Consider the following 20,412-nt stretch of genomic DNA (forward strand, 5'->3'; position numbering starts at 1 on the left):
AAAGAGAAGAGAAGCCAAAGGCAAGAAATAAAAAATCTCAGAAAGGAAATAAAGAGTTCCTTAAGAGTTTCAGAGCTGTTAGAAGTGACAGAAAGTAGTATTAGGTCAATCTCTGCAAATACCCTGAATAAGATAGGAAAACATAAATTCTTTCAAAGGATTCCTGAAGTCAAAAGGAAGGAAGATCCAACCATGGACTAGCATGCTAAAGGACATAGTGGACAGATTCCTGTGGGTAATCATAACAATTTGGCATTGCTGGAAAATTGTTCAAAAATGTGGAAACTGCAATTCATTGTTTCTAAATGTAAGATCATGCACTTAAAATAATCCAGTCTGAACATCTAGCTAATGTAGGTAAGACCAATATTTTGCAAACTTTTGTGATGGAATTGTTAAAAGCTTAAGAATCAAAATGGATGATTTAAATATTATACAAGCTTTAAAGTCCCATATTAATCCCTCCAAATAAGAAAATATATTTAATATTTAAATGGTTATGGTCTCTTAAATGAGAGAATAGATTTAAGCCCAACAATCTGGGCCTTATTTTACTGACCAGAAGGATGGAAGGATGAGTCAACTTTGAGCCGGTGAAAACTGAGCTGTCAAATTGCAGGCAGCTGGTGGTCAGCAGTAACCTGCAATACTGCATTCTAACCACTGTGCCACCATGGCTCTTGTGTGCCTTTTTATTCATTAAATCTTTTCAAAACTCAAAATGGAACAAAAAGAGCCAAACATATTTCCCTTGCTTGCCCTGAAATACTTGGGAGGGTTCAGAAGATTGCAAAAACAGTGTTATGATCTGTTATAGGCCACAAATTACCTACCTCCTTTTCCGTTTATTAAGGTTTTATTTTCTTAACATAAAATACAAAGAGAAGAAAAAATAGGAAATTAAGGGAAGTGGGGAAAAGGGTGTGAGATACAAAGGGAAAGAAAAAAATAGGCATTGACTTCTGACTCTTCTTAGCACATTACAAGATAAGCACATTCCAGCTTCAACTTTTTTCTTTTACATATTAATATATATTGTGCCATTCCTATAACAGCAAATCATTGGTCAACAAAACCAAAGTCAATGTTTTTTTCCTTCAAAAGCAAAAAATCCAGAAATTATATACAAATAAAACTATATTTTTCTCTTTGAATAAAATAATCAATTTAACAATTTCTGCTTTATCTTCTTGCTATGGAAAATAAGGGTATTTTTATTTCCACCTAATAATCTTTGTGAACTGTCACCATATTTATTTACAAAATTCATTGTATTCTTTCAAATTTTTGACCTTATAGAAAAAAAGGGGGGGAAACTCTTTTTTTTTCACCCTTTTTTCCTTCAAAGTACTAAACTTTAAAAAAAAAAATCAAAACTTTCTAATTTATATTTTTCTTTGACTTCTTAACATACAAGTTTTAAACCTCAGTATTATGTTTAGATCCCTTCTTCCAAACTACAGTATCTTTATAGATTTTTTTTCTTTTATAAATCTCCTTTTTAACACAGTTTTTCTTTAAACTGGTACATAATTTTCTTTAACTTAACTAATTGAACTTTCTCTTAATAAAGGTACTATCAAATACATTTTCAATATCTTTTGCCTACTTTAAGAATTACTTAAGCATTATATATATGTAATAAATTACATTTTCAAATTTCAGTTTCTTTCTTTCAGTTGCCTATATTAACTACAGAAAAATCCATCCTAATTCCAGTTAACACACATTAAGTTTAAGTCACTCCTTCCAGCTTATCTTTATGGAGTAAAATCTTTTTCTTCTTTGGAAGGTTTTTTTCCCCTTCTTCTCTGTATATTTGTAAGATTTATAAGGATTAGTTTTTATTAATTAAATAATCATGAATTAATTGAATATGAATTTTGTATATATTGTATGTTCCTGAAAAAAATGAGTAATCATTTTAAAAAGTTTAAAACGTTGTTACAACTATCACCGGAAGATTTTAAACCTTTACTGCCTAGATCGTAAACTTTATTGCCCTGATAGTAAATTTTTTCGCTCTGGGCTGCAATTATTACTCTACCCTCTTGGATTAAAAATGATCAGTGACTACAATATTTGTACAGTATTTTTTAATTTTTTAAATTTTTTAAATATCTTGGTGGATTTTTGTAGACTATCTTTATATAATCCTTAATGTGTGTGCGCGCGCACACACACATGCAAAATATATGAGCATGCATACACACACACATATATATATTACACTAACAAGCTGACATTTCATTTTTTACCCTCAGCTAAGATAACATTTTTTTCCTTTTCTAATTTTATTCATCTGTCATTTTTTAATACATCTCTGGATTACAAACTATCAAAAAGGCAACATCATTAGCCAAAGAAGGTACCAAAAGGAGAACTCAGAACTCCCAGAACTCCTGAAAGTGTAAATAATTAACAAATGTAATGGCTTGATTTCAGAGGTGTGGATGCCCTAACACTGGAAGTTTTTGATAGGAGATTGGATAGCCATTTGTCCAAAGTAGTATAGGTCCCTTCAACCAGAAACACACCCCAAGACCCATAAAGAACTTAAATGCCTATACATGAATGCTCAAAGTTTGGGGGAATAAATAGGGTGAACTTAAAGTGCTAGTACAAGTAAATATGATATAGCTGCCATTACTGAAACCTGGTGGGATGAAACTCATGACTGGAATGTACTGATGGAAGGATACAAACCATGCAAAAGAAACAGACCTAACAAAAGAGGTGGTGAGGGAGGGGGTGAGGTTGTATTATATATACAAGATCACTACATCTCTACAGAAATACACGTACTAGAATCCATATGGGTCAATATAAAAGAAAAAAAGTATGACATTGCTAGAGGCGTTTATTACAGGCAAGCAGAAAATCAAGCAGAAAAAATAGATGAACTTTTTGCTAAACAACTAACATGTATGTAGGAAATATATCACAGTAGTAATGGGAGACTTTAACTACCCTGATATAAACTGGGAGATAAACTGCAATAAGTGGAAGATCAATGAAATTCCTAACCAACCTAGCGGACAACTTTGTCATCCAAAAGTTAGAGAAAGGAACTAGAAAAGTTATACTGAACCTAAAACTTATTAACAGAGAAGTGATAGAGGAGGGTGAAGTTGCTGGAACTTTGAGCAAGAGTGTGCACATCATATTGGAATTCAATACAATGCAAACACAAGCACTAGAACATAATCCAGCCAGTGTCTTAAATTTCAAAAGAGCTGATTTTAACAGAGAGAGTCTAAGAAACAATCCATGGATGAACATCCTAAAGATGAAAACAATTCAAGAAGTATGGGATCATATGAAAAATATGGTCATAAAAACCTATCTGAATACCACTGAAAAAGAAATATAAGAAATCCAAGAAGAAACCAGCATGGCTGTACAAAGATCTCTCTGATAAACTGAAAGACAAAAAGGCAAGTACAAAAACTAGAAAGTGGGACACAGAACTAAGGTTGAATATCAGCAGATAGCAAAGAGGAAGTCAGGAAAGCAAAGGCTCAGAATGAACAAAGATTTGCAACAAAAGTCAAAGATAATAAAAAAGTTTTTTTAACATATAAATAACAAGAAAATAATCAAGGAAACAGACGGTTAAAGAGAGATGACAAGGAAGTAATAGGCAGCAGAAGGAAAGCAGAACTGCTTTACTCATTCTTTGCATCTGTCTTCAAGGGGGGGGGGGGGAACTATAACCAACCTACCAAAAACCTAACTGTAAAAACAGACTAGAAATAAAAATTAAAATAAGCAAGAAAATGATCTGGACAAATATAAATCACTATGACCTGATGGATTACATCCCAGAGTTCTGAAGGAGTTGGCAGATGTTATCTCAGAACCATTGTATTATATCTTTCAAAAAACCTGGCACACCAGTGAATTACCTGAAGATTGGAAAAGAGCTGCTGTGGTTCCCACTTCCAAAAAAAGGAATAAAAAGACCTAGGAAATCAGGATAATACCTGGAAAAATACTGGAAAAGATAATAAAAAAACAGATTTACGAATATCTAGGAACAAAGTTATAACTAAATGCCAGCATGCGTTTGTTAAAATAGATCATGGCAAACCAAATGGGGACGGGAGAAAGGGGGGGGGTCCCCTGTGTTCTTTCAGTTCTGGGACGACCTTGCTCCCCTCCTTTTGCCCAGTCTGTGGCAGGACCAGATTTAAATTTCTCACTTCTTGACCATAAGACAAAAATATTCACTCTTCCTCCACATCGCTGCAGTTTTTGAGGTACGAAGGCCTTAAGAGTCTTTGTGTGTGTTTCTGTGTCGTGTGTGTGTGTGTGTGTGTGTGTGTGTGTGTGTAAATCACCTCGAGAGATATTAAGAGAGCCAGTTTAGATTAGGGTCTAACTTCTTCACTCAAAACTAGCTATTCTTTTTTGCCCTTCTCTTGTCTCTCTTTGATAACAAGATTCTCTCTTTAAAAGTCTGCTGTTTGAAGGAACTGGGAATCAGCAATTATTTCAACATTGCTCTTTCTCATTAATATTTGGAAATAAATATTGGCCTTGCAGTATTTTTCAGCCATGCCGCAAAGGCAGATAAGCTGATTGTTAACCTTGTCATTATGCCCAGGGGGAAGGCCCTGCTCTTGACCACTCCCCCTTCCACCAGATACATTGCCTCCCCGTGCCTGCTGACCCTTTGGCATGTGGATGAAGGGTCAGGGAAAGAACATTGACCAATGATGGGAGAGGAAAGCTGGGAGAGAGTCGGCAGAGTAAGAATGCCTGTTTTGGGCCAGTCATACTAGAGTGCCCAAATGAAGTGGATGTGTTAAGGCAGCTGTGTTTAATTGTCCTATTCTGTTCCTCATCTGTTCTTTTCCCAAGAAATAACTTTGCTGAAAGATACAGGTAATTGTTATTAATCAAAATTCCAGATTTTATGGAACAGAAGACAAATAGAATGAAAAAGTTTTTGTTGATTCTAAAATGAGTTTCTTCATTATTGTTTATATTGCTTTTCATAACTTATTTTGAAATGATATTCAGTAGCGTTTATATAATCTGTACAATATTAATTATATTTATTATACTTTCAGCAGTTAAAATATTCTATTAAACTATTACATTCCTTTTAATTTTTTCATTAGCCTCCCAATTCCTTCTTGCATGCTTTTTAAAAACTGTAACAAATGTTTCCAGACACATACCTATTTTGCTAATTGATATATTATTTCTTAATTCTGAGAAATTAACCCACCCACTTATAATTACATTCTCCCCAAGGAAAAAAATATTGAAAATTCAAAATAGTACTTAGCTTCATATTAGTTAGTATCTAGAAAATACTATTAACACCCAATTCATAACTTCTATTATGTTTCATGCAGCATAACAGAATAGTTATAAACTGGAACCTCACACAGAACTACTTTGGTTGAAGTCAAACATTAATTAAAAGCTATAATGTGTTCAAGAAAATCAGAAAGTAACTGTAATTATAATCAACATACAATTGTGTAGAGAATGTTTGAGGCAAATAGCAAATTACAGACCCTAAATATTTGATAGTTAGCAGTCTGCCTGGTAGTACATGGATTTTATCAAGTTAACAATTTAAAGGCTGTCAGATTGAGGGGTGAAAATCCATAGGATGTATACTTTAGTTTGGGGGAAGGTGCCTGGAGAATATTGATTGATATTGTAAGTTAAGAATATGAATTCACTACCTGACTTCTTTGGGCAACCAGAACTGGACCCAAGCAAAGCTGATAAAAAGTATGGAGATTTTCCTCAGGAAGCACAAGAGTAGATAACCACCAAGAACTTGTTTTCAAATAGTTCTAGGAAACAATTGATTTCAACTGAAAGCATAAGATGTATGGAGTCAAGAATCATTTGTACCAGAAACTGGATATCTTTGTCTTACCAAGAGAAAAAAGGATGTGGCAGTTCTGAACTTTGGAGCCATAAACAACATGCAATGCTCTTGGTATGTCTGCATGATTGGAGATTAAAACCAGAAAAGAAAGATTCAGGCTGATTAAGAATTGAAGTTCTAAGATTATTGGCTATTTTGAAGTAAGTGCCTAATAGGCAGTCTCTCCATTAGTTCCCATATATTGTTAAATAGCCTGTTTAATTTTAATCCATTTTAAAAGAGGAAAGTTACATTGGTCATTTCCAAATCAGATGCTGATTTCTTTAAAAAGTTGTTTATTTTTGTTAGTTCCACAATTTCCACTTCAGCTTTAAGATTTCTGAGATGAATACCCTCTGGAATCAGAAATGAGTTTATTCTTAGACTTACAATCTTATTAATTTTATTATAAATGAACTTGACTTTCATTTATTAATTAAGCTTATAAAACATCATTGGGACAACTCATACTACTTAAGTTTTCAAACCAGTTTTTTTTCCTTTCTAATCTATTCAGGCCCAACATTAAAATATGTAAACTTTCGTTAGATTCAGTCACCAAACGCCACAAGTAAAAAAAAGTTTATAGTGAGAACCCAACACAGCTCCTAAATGATGGCTTCCTACACTAGCATTTTTTTTCAGGCATTCAAAACAATGAATAAAGCACCGGATAACTTCAACCATCTATCTATATCCCTTTTCATGAAAATTTTAGGAGAGCTTGGCAGTATAGCTGGAGAAATCCAACATGCATGTAAAAATCACTCTACATTTGGATTTCCATCTGGGTATTCTGCAGTGGGAGCAAGAAAGATAAAAAGTGTAAAACCATCCAAGCCCTGCTGGCATATTGGATATTCCTGGCATTGTAGTAGTGTCTGCAAATCTGACGAGTTTCCCTTCTATTCCCTAATCTAAGTCATTTATTGAAGAGGACTGGGCCTAAGATGGAAAGTTATGGTACCCCACTACTTCCCTCCATTTAGATGTAGTACCATTAAGGAATACTCATTAAGTGCAATTTGTCAGCCAGTTATAAATCCATCTATTGATGATGCTGTCTAACTCGCATTTTTATCAAAAAATATGTTGTGGTCTACTTTGTCAAATGTCTTACTAAAATCCAAAAGTATTATGCCCACAGCATTTCGCTGGTACATTAATTTAGTGACTTTGTAAAGTAAGAATTGTTTGACCTGATCTGTTTTTGACCAACCTATGTTGATTTCTGGTTATAATTTTACTTGCTTCTAGGTGTTTGCAAATCTGTTGATTGCTTTTTCAGGTATTGATGTCAGGCTGAATGACCTGTAGTTTCCTGGATCTATTTTTCTTTTTTTCCCTTTTTGAAGACGGGAACCATATCAGCTCTTTCCAGTCCTCAGGTCCTCTTAGCTCCAGGATTTTTGAAAGATATGGTTCAATGTTTCTGAGATAGCATTTGCAAGCTCCTACAGAACTCTGGGATGTAATCTGTCAAGTCCCGGTGATTTGAATTCATCTAGATCATACAGATGTTCTCTTACCATTTTATGGCTTACTTAAATTTTTATTTCTATTCTGGGTTTTATGGTTATGTTTTTGGTAGGTTGGGCTATAGTTTCTTTTTGTATGAAGGCAAATGCAAAGAGTGAATTAAACAGCTTTCTCTCCACTGCCAATTACTACCTTACCATCATCTCTCACTAGTAGACAGATTGTTTCCTTGACTTTTCTCCTGCTTTTTATATCTTGGAAGAAACGTTTTAAAAATTTTTTTTTGACATTGTTACAAGTCTTACTTCATTCTGAGTTTTAGCTTTTCTGATTTCATATTTGCACATTAAGGCTATTTGTTGATATACTGCCTTAGTTATGTGCCCTCTTTCCATTTTTTATACTTACCCTTTTTGTCTTTCAGTTAGCAAGTTCTTTGTGTAACCCTGCTGGTTTCTTCTTGGATTACTTGTTTTTTCTTTTTCAGTGATATTGAGCTGGACTGGGCTTTTATAATATATTTTTCATTTTCCCAAGCTTCTTGGACTGTTTTAACATTTAAAATTTTCATCCATAGAATATTTCCCAAGCTTTCTTAGAGTTTGTTAAAATCAGCTCTTTTAAAATTTAAGACGCTGTTTTAATTTTCCATTGCTTGAGTTTGCATTATATTGAATTCCAATATGAAGCGGTCACTCTTACCCAAAGTTCCATTAGCTTCAACTACTTCTATCAGTTCTCTGTTAGTAAGAATTAGGTTCAATATAGCATTTTCTCTAGTCTCTTCCTCTACTTTTTGGATGACAAAGTTAGCAGCTAGGTTGATCAGGAACCTATTCAATCTCCACTTGATGCAGAGTTTGTCTCCTAGTTAATACCAGGGTAGTACTACTACTACCATTACTACTGTAATGTGTTTTCTACTTACATTTGGTTAGCAAAAAATTCATCTATTTCTTCTGCTCAGTTGGATGGCATGTAGTATATGCCTATAGCAATGTCATTTTTTCTTTTATATTTACCCATATGCATTCTAGGTGGTTTTCATCCTTGGTTTTGTAGATTTTGGTAGACATGTAATGATCTCTTACATATAATGCAACTCCACCTCTTTTTTGGTTAGGTCTATTCCTTTTGAATAGTTTGTATCTTTCCATCAGTACATTCCAGGCATGAGTTTCATCCCATCAAATGTCCATAATGACAATTATATCATATCTGCCTTTGTGTACTAGTTCTTCAAGTTTATTCTGTGTCCTAAACTAATAGTATTTGTGTATAGGCATTTGAATCATTTATTGCTGAACCTGGGTATGCTTCTTATCTCTCCTATTTTATATCTAAGTTGTTCTTCTTCCCATCATTTTCTACCTCATTGTTTGATTGGCTGTCTTCGAGCTTGTGCTTGGAATTGTCCCAAAGATCCTAAAGATTGATCACCCTTCTCCCTCGTTTAACTATAGAAGGCAAGCCAATCCACTAATTAATTGTTCTCACTGTCAGGAAATTTCTCCTTATTCTTTTCTGCCACATAGTATTCCTCATACAAATGTAATAATGTAATATAAATATATAAACTTTTTTTTGAAAAATCCTTTTATTTGGATTGTAAAGTTGTAAAGTACAGGAAAGTTACTAAACATAGCGAAAGGATTATGTTAACAGTCTAGTAACAATGTTTGGCTCCATATGCCAGACTTCTGTTGCATGGAAGACAATGAGTTCCTTCATGAGGGTTGAATGATCCTGGACTGCAAACCACTATAACAAAAGAAAGCAAACAAAACAAACAAAAATAATAATGTCATCAAATGTATTAAAATTTTCTGCAATCAAATGAAGATTCCAAATTCAAAGCCAGTCAATTGCTTCAAGAAGTCTTGTCTACATGGGATTTTATTTCCTAAATTCAGGAATCAGATTCACAAAGATGTTTTAAGAAAAAATAAGGAAACAGGAGGCAGAAATAAATGTAAAAAGTATAAGATAGCCATCTTAGGCGAACAAAACTTTGAGAAGACTCCATCAGTTATCTGCAACACATTGTATATTAGCTAACATCTCTGCCCCATCCCATCATATTCTAAGATTTATCTTCCATTATAGGAGTCAATGTGAATACAGGTACAGAACATCTGGTATTGGATTTGCTGGGGTATTGTATTGTATGAAAACTCATATGTTTCACAGCTAGTACCAAAATAAAATATAAATCTTGTAATGTTATAGATCTTCTACTATTGATCATTATGGTTGGATTGTTTTGGTTTGTTATGCAGCTGTGATTCCAACATTTCTTATGAACAAAACTATTGAAACATGGTCCTTCAGCGATCTCTCCAGCAATTTATAATGAACTTTAAAGAACTTTAGCAAATATAGTAAGACAGGGTCGAGGTCTGCACTGTTCATTTACTTCCAAGATTAGGATCTGCTTGAGTCCAAATAGTCCTCAATTTACAACCGTTCATTTAGCGATCATTCAAAGTTACAACAGCATTGGAAAAAGTGACTTACAACTTGTCCTCGCATTTATGACCATCATAGCATTCCTAGAGCCACTTGATCAAAATTCAGGCACTTGGCAACCAGAATGCAATTTACTATGATTGTGCCATCCTGGGTCATATGATCAGCACTTGCAACCTTCCCAGCTTGAACTGGGACAACAGCCACATTGCTGCAGCCACTTCACTGCAACCCCCCCCCCCGTTGCCCCCAATGCACTGCCATAGCCACCAAGCTCCCAGCACAGCACTACAGGCATCCCTCCAGCATTAGCCCTCCCCCCCTCATCCCCTCCCCCCCCCCCGCTGCCTCATACTGGGCTGCTCTCCCCACCCTGGTATGTTGGTGAAGGGAACACCAGCCACCCCTCTTGGCCAAGTTCAGCCCCGCATTCCATTTGTAGATTTCTTTAATCATATCCTCAAAGAGTAAGAAGAACAAAAATAAGACAAAAATATATGCTGCATTTTTTCTATAAAACTGTATATTTATCCAGAAAAGGGGATTTTATTTGCCTAGCTGCCTTTTCTCCCTACAACTAGACCCACAGAAACAATTCAATTAAAAAAAATATGTTTATTGTACAAGTGAATAAATTAAACTAGAAAGGAAAGAACTTAAGTATGGAATTGCTTGAAGAGAATGGAGGCAAAATCTACAGCAAAAGCAGTAGCAGCAGCAGCAGCAAAGCCTCATTGTGTTAGCCAGGAATTGAACCCAGGCCTTCCCCATGACGGACAAAAATTCTATCACTGAACCACCAATCAACTGTTGGGAAAAGTTGGAGGACTGCTTTGATTTAATAAAAAAGGCATGGTTGGCCAAGCTAGAAAACTGAACTGCAAAATATTCTCTTCATGCATTTGCTCTATAAGAATGTCTCTACCTACTCTCTGAATGTGCTTTTAATTCTTTGAGCTCTGAAAGATAGTTTTATTTTCAATTCATAAATATTTATTTCTTTATTAAATTTAGTCCACCCATCTGCATCGGGGGGGGGGGGGTCTTACATATTATGAAAAGACAAAAAAAAATTTAAAATATTAACGCTATGCAAATTAAAAATTTAAAACTGCACACACATGAAAACAGAACTAAGGCACAATTCAAGAACCCCATAACTCTGAGGAAGTGAGGAAGTGAGGAAGATTCCTTGCCCACGCGCTTGGCACATTTAGGGTCCCTTACTGGATGGACTGAGTGGTCTTGTATCACTGCTATTAAAATTCAACGTTGCCTCACCAGGCACTCATGTATCTCTTTCTCACAAACATGTAATCTTCCCCCCTCCTCAGCCCAACTGTTGTCTACCAAACTGTGCAGAGGAGCAAGTGGGGTAGCATGGGGAATATGAAGGCTTGTGTGAGCTTCCAGTGAGGTGCAAATCAGTCCCAACGTGAGATCATCAAAAGATAAGCGACTTTTGACATTAGGCTATGTGGAAGACGGTCCAAGGCTCTCCTAGGGGACAGAGGGGGGCAGATCCCAGCACATTTGTTGGAGGGCAGGAGGGGAGGGAGAGAATCAGGTGACACATAAAGGAGCACACAGTCCTGGTCCTCCTCCCCCGGTCTCCCCATGGCAGCCTCTGAGTTGTTAGACACATGGGGAAGTAGCTGGTGCAAACTCAGCCAGGGAGGAATTTTTTCCTTCCTCCCTCCACAAAGCAAATTGCCTCCTCTCAGCTGGGAGAGGCAGCGCAACACCCAGCCACAGGTACTCTCCCTGCACTGATGTGTGATAAATTATCTTGTATGGCTAATTGTCCCATGCAGGATAGGGACGAGGGAAATTTCCCCCACAGTAAATCACCTGATGTGAGGCAGTGAGAGAGGGGACAAGGGATAGAGAAGAGCTAGCACCGGAGGAATGTTTGGGACATGGAGTCAATGACAGTGCCAAAAGCTCTTTAATTAAAAGAAATTAAAAATGGAAAATGTAAAGTGGAATAAGAAATGTTTAAAACAAAATACCAAACCAAGATAAGGATGGAAATAACAATTTTGGATCATTTTTAATCATAATATACTGATCCGTACTCCTGTTTACTTCAACTGTCTTTTCTACTTAAAAAAAGGTTTGTTCAGATACAGACTTTTCAGTTTATTTATGGTTTATTAAATTAAAAATCAGACTCTTTATCAACTGGTTCCCTGCCTACGTTCTCTCATATACCTGAACTGAAATTATAAAAATGGAAATTATTAGCTAACAATTTCCATTTATCCCCATACCAGAAAACTATGGGTTAATCTTCAAAGAAAAGAAAATGTAAGCAGAGTATTCATACTCAAATTCATGACTCTTGGTTTCTTACAACAACATTGTTGAATGTGAACTGGTCCTAACCAGTTATTGCAAATATTTGTAGGATTCTCCATAAAAATTTAGAACTGCAACCAACAAATTAATTGCATCGTATTATTTTAGTTTCCCAGGCAAAAAACAAGGTATAAAAATGTTTGAGCAGGTAAACTGGTACTTTTGAGATCTATGCCAAAAAGTAAAAATTATTTTTATATAATTACAACTCAATAGCCTTACAGTAACTAATATTCATTGACACTATTTCAGCCTGACAAGAATAAGTATCAGAATAAGCATCACAAAATATTCTACTTCTATTTACAGGCACAAGCATCAGAATAAGCATCACAAAATATTCTACTTCTATTTACAGGCAAAAACATAGCTAAACTAATTTAGGAAGGCTTAAATCTGAGATTTAAGGTAGTTTTAATAAGGTTTAGCCATGGAGCAACTGCTCAATTGCACTCTTACCTAATACATATGGTCACAATTTGTACATTTTATTAGCAATAGCAATAGCACTTAGACTTATATATCGCTTCACAGTGCTTTACAGCCCTGCCTAAGCAATTTAGAGTCAGCATATTGCCCCCAACAATCTGGGTCCTCATTTTACCAATCTTGGAAGGATGGAAGGCTGAATCAACCTTGAGCCAGTGAGACCCTAACTGTCAAACTGCTGGCAGCCAGTGGTCAGCAGACATAGCCTGCCCTGCAATACTGCATTCTAACCACTGCACCATTGCAGCTCTTATTGTGCACATTCCCACTGTCCATGGTTATTTACTAGTGGACTTCTAGTACTTTTCTATGAATGCACACAGAGGCATCTGAGTTTTCAGCTCAGATTTGAAATGTTACAGAGCTTGAGAGTTTTTTTGTATAAGCCCTGTTCACGCCACAACATGTCATATAAAAAGGAAGGTCTCCTCTCAATACTCAATCCAATAACCATCACAGTGGACAGAATCCAAGATTCTAACTTTCAATCCAAATCAGGTGAGAGACTGGTTTTCAGAATTCAGATGAAGACCCAGTTCTTTCTCATTTTAATTTCTAAGACTTCTAAGATTCACACAGATGAATCTATAATCTCACCATGAAGTAGGTAGTTTAGGAGAGTATTGAAGACAATATTGCATAAAGACTGCTGACAAACTGAAGAAATAATACACACTAGTCAAAAATAAGGCTGACAAAGGCACTATTTGAATATCTCACAAGGACAGGGCAAGAATGATTCACCAGCTCATAGGACTAATGAATAATAACTGTTGTCCATTTCTAAAATTATTTCATAATACAGGAAATCAGCACTTAATTCTGCCATAAAAGCAACATCTTCAAATTGAAGGCCAAACAAAGTATTATATTCAAATGAGACAAATAGAATTAAAAGCAAATACTTATTATTGATCTCAAAAGTTTCATGTAAGTTGGAGGCCATTTTTCTTGGCATGGTAAAAACCTAAAACAAAACTTCAAACATACTTGACAAAAGACTTTCATCTCATACGTAAGAAAATGAAAAGAGATGGAGTCAACTCTCATAGGAGGGAGAAAATATAGGAGAGGCAGAACCTGGGGGCAGAGTTAAAAACGGGATGAATCTAAAATCCCTACATAGCCACAAGTGAACTATGTCCAACCTCCCTTGAATTCCAAAGATCCTTATCTTACCCCAACTAGATTCTAACCATTAGATAAGTGTTCTGACCCCACTTCTCCGTCCAGGAACGAAAGCCAAAAACAAACGTAAATAAGAATACTTTTACTCAGTCCAGACTCTCATTGGCTGCAAGCCCAAAATAAACAAAGAGATAAGCACTCTGGCAGCAAGTCCTACAAACCTAGGCAGCAAATGCAAAAACAAACTCTGGCAGCAATCCAACTTGCCAAGTTGATTTCTCTAAATCGTGAACATTGACTTCTGCAAAAAGGCGTGGCACAAACAGTCTCTTTTATAATCAGGAGAGGATCTTAATGAGTATCAGCTGAGCATAATCACCTCCGGTGATTACACAGTTGTTCCTGACCCCGAGTAGCCCTTCGACGGCATGCATCCCAGAACAACTCACAGGTATTGTCTGGATCACTCATTCTTGTCTCCTCCCCACTGATCCAGGGCTCAGGCGCCACCTGGTGGCCAACCAGTCTCTCCGTGCCCTGCTCGGAGTCAGAACTCTGTCCAGGGTCCTCCACCTCCTCCAGAGCTGACTCATGACCTCTCGCTGTCGGAGTCTGGTGGCAGCTCCAACAGCTCCTGCCGGGCCACAACAGATAAGGATAAATTCAAGAGTGGTAGAACTCAGTTTGCTTGTGGCTATGGTGGCTGATTCTTCTTTTAACTCCACCCCAGGTTGGTTGTGCTACTCCTTCTCCTACAGAAAATGAATTCTAAACAATAGCCAGAGGTTATTATCAAAAGGACTCAACTTTCTTTTGTAATAGATATGACATGAAAGAAACTGTCCCTGATTCTATAAAAATAAAACAGACTTCTTTCTAAATAACTGGAATGGATTAATAATTGACAAAAAAAAAAGCAATGGGATTAACTGCATTGGTAGTCCATCCAGAGTGCAAAAAATTGTTCTTGCTCCAGAACAAAATATTATCTATTGTATATCCCTGAAACAGTATGTTTTCAATTCTAAACTAAGAGTATATTGTGAAATCTACGACATCCTTTCAAATAGCAATTGTTTAATCTAATGCAACCCGAATTTATGGAATTGATCAACAATAAGCTGACCGTAGAAGTATCATGGCTTTGGGAAGAAAAACAGTTTAAAATTATCAAATGAAAGATTTCGGCTAAAGTAAAAGAGCCCTTTATTTATCTTAAGTGCATTTGAATTATGCTGAATTATCAGCCACTAAATCTTCCCCATTCTTCTCCAAGTTAATATTTTGTCCTTTTTTCAAAATTTAAGTTTAGTTTGGTCCATGGCCAAACTGTTTTATTTTTCGCCGGTTACACTTTTTTCTTCTGTATATGTTGCACCAAAGATTACTATTTAATATTTTAATTTATTGTGGATAAATTAATTTGATTCAGGTAAGATGTTTATGTGAGTGGCTGTTATTTCTTCTCTAATACCTCTAGTTAATAGACACTTTTCATAATGCTTTGTTATATTTGTTTTTTAACAAGGAAATTTATAAATTAAATAAGGAACTATTTTTTTTAAAGCATTTTTAAAAAAAAAAAGTTATGCTTTTAAAAGCATAGTAGAAAGAGTGGGTTGTAAAATCTGTGGTTTGGAGTCAAGTGTCTAATCTCAAAGCACTGGAATTTGTCATGGATTAGGAGCAGAACATACAGAGTAACAAACAATATTAATCCGCTGCTTTGTAATATTGTGATTTGGATATGAAAAGCTTCAGTATTCTATTGATTTTATCGATAAAGAAGAAAAAGCATAAGGTTTTCACCACAAGATTCAACTCATAACTAAGAGGACCTTATATTTTCTGATTCACAGATGTAACATTAGACACATACAGTTTTCATCCAATAGTATTAAGCTTTCTCCCTTTTAATTCAGTAGCATTTGGTACAAGGAAGACATCCCCAAATATAGAGTGATTGCAGAATGTCTACCTATTGAAATCAGAAGTGCATTACAGACTCAAGAAAGCACAAGTAGTCTTTTAAACTTTGCTTTCACAAAAGGCACCCTAAGAACTCTTAACTCCAATTCTTTAGAGTAATTATCATCTATTCTAGAAAAGATAGGCACAAGCCAATATATTAATCATAATGGTAAATCACAATAGTTTGATTTAAATTTGATTTATACTAAGACTAAATCCATTTATCTCAGGCACAACGAACAATGCCAACAAGTTAGTCTATCATAGTAACCAACTCATTTGCAGCTGTATTCCATTTTCAAGATATTCACCATGAACTATGCAACAAAAACCATAAGAAATAATAACCAAATTTATCACAAGCAATAAATATACTAACTGTTGTAATAAAAAGTTAAGCAGATAATTCCTCTAAAATATATTTTTAGTCTGTATTTATAATCCTGGAAATTGTTATGCTTCCAACCTACCACAACAATTAGGGCAATCTGGATGTAGCAGAGAATTGATTCCATAACCTGGAAAACAGCGATTAATCCACACCATTTGTAAAGTGCCTTCAATGTAGTATATTTCAGGTAGTGGTGCTGTTCTTTTTCCAAGAACTTCAACTTGTTGGCTAAAGAATTTCTCTATTAGGTCTTTTGCCTGAAGTAAAAAGAAATTATTCTCTTGATAAAGATAAAAATTAGCAATTTTCTTATTTATTTCTTTTCTTACCAGTACTTATATAAAAATACAAACTGTATCAATAACATTAACTGTTTATTCTTGGCTAATGTACTTATTGCAATATACAATGAATAAATATTCTTATACAACTAGCGAATGACTATGACATGTTGGTTCAGTGTTTTAAAAACTAAATTTTAAGAAAAACGATTGAAGGAGTTATGTTTGTTCACCCTTAAGTAAAGATGACTGTTGTGTGTGTTTGGAAGGGAGAGATATAAAAGCACTCTTTAAACACTTGAAAGGATATCAAAGAAATTTGTCCTTTCTCATTCCAGAATGCAGTATATATATAATACTGAATATAAATTGCAGGGTATTAAATAAAGAATATAAGAAAAACTTTCTATCTAAAGCATTTTTACAAAATAAATGCCCGAACATGTGGTAGACACATTGGATGTGTTTAAGAAGAAGCTAAACAGCCATGTTTTCTGATGTTTTAATTTAGGTTCCTACAATGAGTAGCAGTTTGGACTGAATGACCTAAGTGGCCCATTCAAACTTCTTGATTCTGTTACAGGAGTCTTCATGTCAAGATAATAAATGTTTATGATGGTTCAGACAGATTCTTAACCTTAGCTCCAATTATGAAAACTGATGAACTGAAATTCTTAGTTTGGCCTATTATTCAAATAGCTAAAGTTAAAGATTCCCCTCGCACACATGTGCTAGTCATTCCCAACTCTAGGGCACAGGGCTCATCTCCGTTTCAAAGCCGAAGAGCCAGCGCTGTCCAAAGATGTCTCTGTGGTCATGTTGCCGGTATGACTAAATGCCAAAGGCGCACGGAATGCTGTTATCTTCCCACCAAAGGTGGTCCCTATTTTTCTACTTGAATTTTTACATGCTTTCGAATTGCTAGGTTGGCAGAAGCTGAGAAAAGTAACAGGAGCTCACTCCGTTATGCGGCGCTAGGGATTCAAACCACTGAATTGCTGACCTTTCTGATCCACAAGCTCAGCATCTTAGCCACCGCGCTCAAATAGCTACAGATAATCAAAAGTGAGGATAATTAAATACACCTTTCCAATCACTTGATGCCATCAAATTTCTCCCAATTTCTCCTTCAATTTCCTTTCTTTCAGAGAGTGGATACATGTTTGTAAGAACTAAATGGGAAAAAATATACTCAAATCATTCTTCTTGCCTTAGTATTTTTTCTCCCTCCTGGTTTCCATAAAAGATAATCTCCTAAAATGACTAGCGCAAAGGCCCCCAACCTTTTGGGCACCAGGAACCAGTTCCATGGTGAGAGGTTTTACTGTGAACCGCAGGGGCATGCTGCCTGCAATCCGCTTATGCGACGTCACTTGGTTGTGCAGCCTGGTTTCTGGCATGCCTCGGCCTGGTGCCAGTTCATTGATTGGAGGTTGAAGACCCCTGGTCTAGGGGGAGACATGCAAGATTATTTATCTATATAGAATTATATGACTGGAAAGGACTTTGGAGATCTTCTAATCCAACACTAGGCTGCGAAACTCTTATCTGTAGGCAGAATTCTTTATACCATCTTTGATTAATGAATATCCATTTTTTTCTTGAAAGTGTCTCTTTAAGAAGCTTCCACCCATTGTTCTTTGTCCTGCCCTCAGATGCTCTGAAGAATAAATTGATCAACTTTTCTTTGTGAAGCCCCTCAAATACTGGAAGATACCTATGTCACCCCAATTGTCTGGTCTGCAAGCTTCAGCACTTTAGACCATGCTTCTGCCAGAATCCGGACATCAAAGGACAGGAGGTGGGACTGTGGAATGTGGGTTACAGCCAGGGTGAGAATAGATGGAAGAAGGCAGAGGTGAGAGGTGAGAATGACATGGACGAGAATGATCAGTTTGCTCCAGAATTCAAGGACAGCCTAAAAATGAGTGAATAGACTGCCCATCATAAAATGGTTCCCACAACATCCAAACACCTTGCTATTGGACACTGGTGACTAGCTCAAGGGAGGTAGACCAGGGTGGAAGGAAAAATCTCATGATTTGTGCCAGAATTCTTCAGATCACACATTACTTGTCTTGCAATCATTCTACTGTAGTAAAAGTACCTATAATTTAGATCAAATGGAGTTTCGGGTCATTCTTTCCTAGCGTTAGATTTGGGGCAGGTCTGGCGTTAGGTGAGGTCTGCAAAATTGGACCCCCTCTACCGTGGAACCATACACGCAATGTCAGCTCACAACAGTGAACAGGAGGAAGGAGAAACCTCGGCTGAAGCAGCAGCCAGACCCCAAAATAGAAGAAATCCTCCTAAGTAGCTTGTGGAATTCAAAGCATGTGACAAACAGCTAAAGCTCATGTTGTCCCTAGGCATCGGGATAAAAGAAGACTGGGAGTAGAAGCCTTCTGGGGTCAACTTCCAAATGGCCAGTCATGGAAGCTGCAGCAGAGAACCCAAAAAAGAGATCATGGCACCTAAGGAGCTCAATCACAAAAGTGTGCTATTCGAATAGGCACTCAATTTCCTTAGAGAGGCCTTCTGCAACCTCAAGGCGCAGAAGGCCCTGGCCCAGATGGGTGCTTTGGCGCTCTAGCCAGTGACGGCCCACATGGACAATGAAGCAACTGTGCTCCCCTCTGTGACTGCACCTCCTCTGGTGGTTGCAGCCCAAGCTCCAACACCTCAGTCACAGCTGCTCTGCCTCCAGCAGCTTAGCAGCCTCAAGCCCAATGGACTGCCACACCAAGGAGGATGGGGCAGAAACCCCCTGCCCTGTGGGTAAAGTGTGGCGGTGATCCAAAGCAGCTGGCCTTCTTCCTGACCCAAGTATGGACATACATGCAGGAGTATGGGGTAGACCTGCCCACCGACAAAAACCTAGCAAGGGAATTCATCGAGCCAGCCAAGCCACGGGTCGCGGCACCAGTCCTCTTCAAAGAAAAAAAAGATGGCACTATGAGATTGTGTGTGGACTTTAGAGGGATAAATGCCATATGCATACGCAAGCTATACCTTCTCCCCCTCATGAAGGACATGCTATCTCATCTGGCCAAGGAAAAAGCCTTCATCAAACTAGACCTCAGAGAAGCATACTACTGAATACGTATCAGAGAGGGTGATGAGTGGAAAACAGTGTTCAACCGCCCCCTAGGGAGCTTACAATTCAAAGTGATGCCTTTCAGACTGCAGGGCCCCCCAGCAGTATTCATGCAATTAATAAATGAGATGCTGCACGAGCACTTCTACAAGGGGGTCCTCGCCTACCTGGATGACATCATCATCTACACTGAGACCAGGGACGATGACAGACCCCTGGTCTGCCAAGTACCGGAAACACATCTGGCAGCCAACCTGTACGTCAAGGTATCAAAATGCAAATTCTACCATGCACTGTTAGTCTATCTGGGTTACCGAGTGTCAAATGATGGAATAGAAATGGATCGGCCAAAGTACAAACCGTCCTAGGCTGGCAACCCCCTCAGACAGCTACAAAGCTTCCTAGGGTTTGCAAACTTCTACAGGCAATTCATCCCCTACTTTGTGAAGATTGCCAAACCCCTGACAGACCTCCTGAAGACAAGGAGCGCAGGAATGACTGGAACAACCCCTACAGTGGCACCTAACCTGCCAAGAGGCGTTTGAAACACTAAAAGAAATGTTTGCAAAGGAACCGGTGCTGAAGCATCCTGACCCCGAGCAATCTTTTGTGGTCCAGGTAGATGCCAGTGACATGGCAGTGGGATTGATGCTACTCCAAAGAAACAATCATGGAAACTTACAAACTTGCACCTATACCTCCCGCAAGTTCACAGACACAGAGAGACGATGGGCTGCATGGGAAAGGGAGGCTTTTGCGGTGAGATGGGCATTGCTAACCTGGAGACCCCTGTTGGAAGGGGGCCAGAAACCATACAAAGTCTGGACTGATCACAAAAATCTGGAGG

General features: G+C 37.1%; 2 protein-coding genes across 3 annotated transcripts in view; one reads left to right on the plus strand and one right to left on the minus strand.

The window, feature by feature from the left end:
* The window catches only part of VWC2 (von Willebrand factor C domain containing 2), a 94,864-nt gene that overhangs the window by 54,547 nt on the left and 19,905 nt on the right, over positions 1-20,412 (plus strand). The window lies entirely within an intron of this gene.
* ZPBP (zona pellucida binding protein) overlaps positions 8,957-20,412 on the minus strand; it is a 40,154-nt gene continuing 28,698 nt past the window's right edge. The window contains exons 7-8 of the mRNA XM_087713168.1: positions 16,267-16,444; positions 8,957-9,139 (exon numbers count right to left, since the gene is read on the minus strand). Coding sequence (XP_087569294.1) covers positions 9,045-9,139; positions 16,267-16,444 — 273 coding nt within the window. The 3' untranslated portion in view covers positions 8,957-9,044. The remainder of the gene's footprint in view (positions 9,140-16,266; positions 16,445-20,412) is intronic.

The sequence above is a fragment of the Thamnophis sirtalis genome, unplaced genomic scaffold (genome assembly GCF_051295495.1).
Source record: "Thamnophis sirtalis isolate CommonGarterSnake01/CBP01778 unplaced genomic scaffold, rThaSir2_p1.2 scaffold_4, whole genome shotgun sequence".
NCBI classification, from domain to species: Eukaryota; Metazoa; Chordata; class Lepidosauria; order Squamata; family Natricidae; genus Thamnophis; species Thamnophis sirtalis.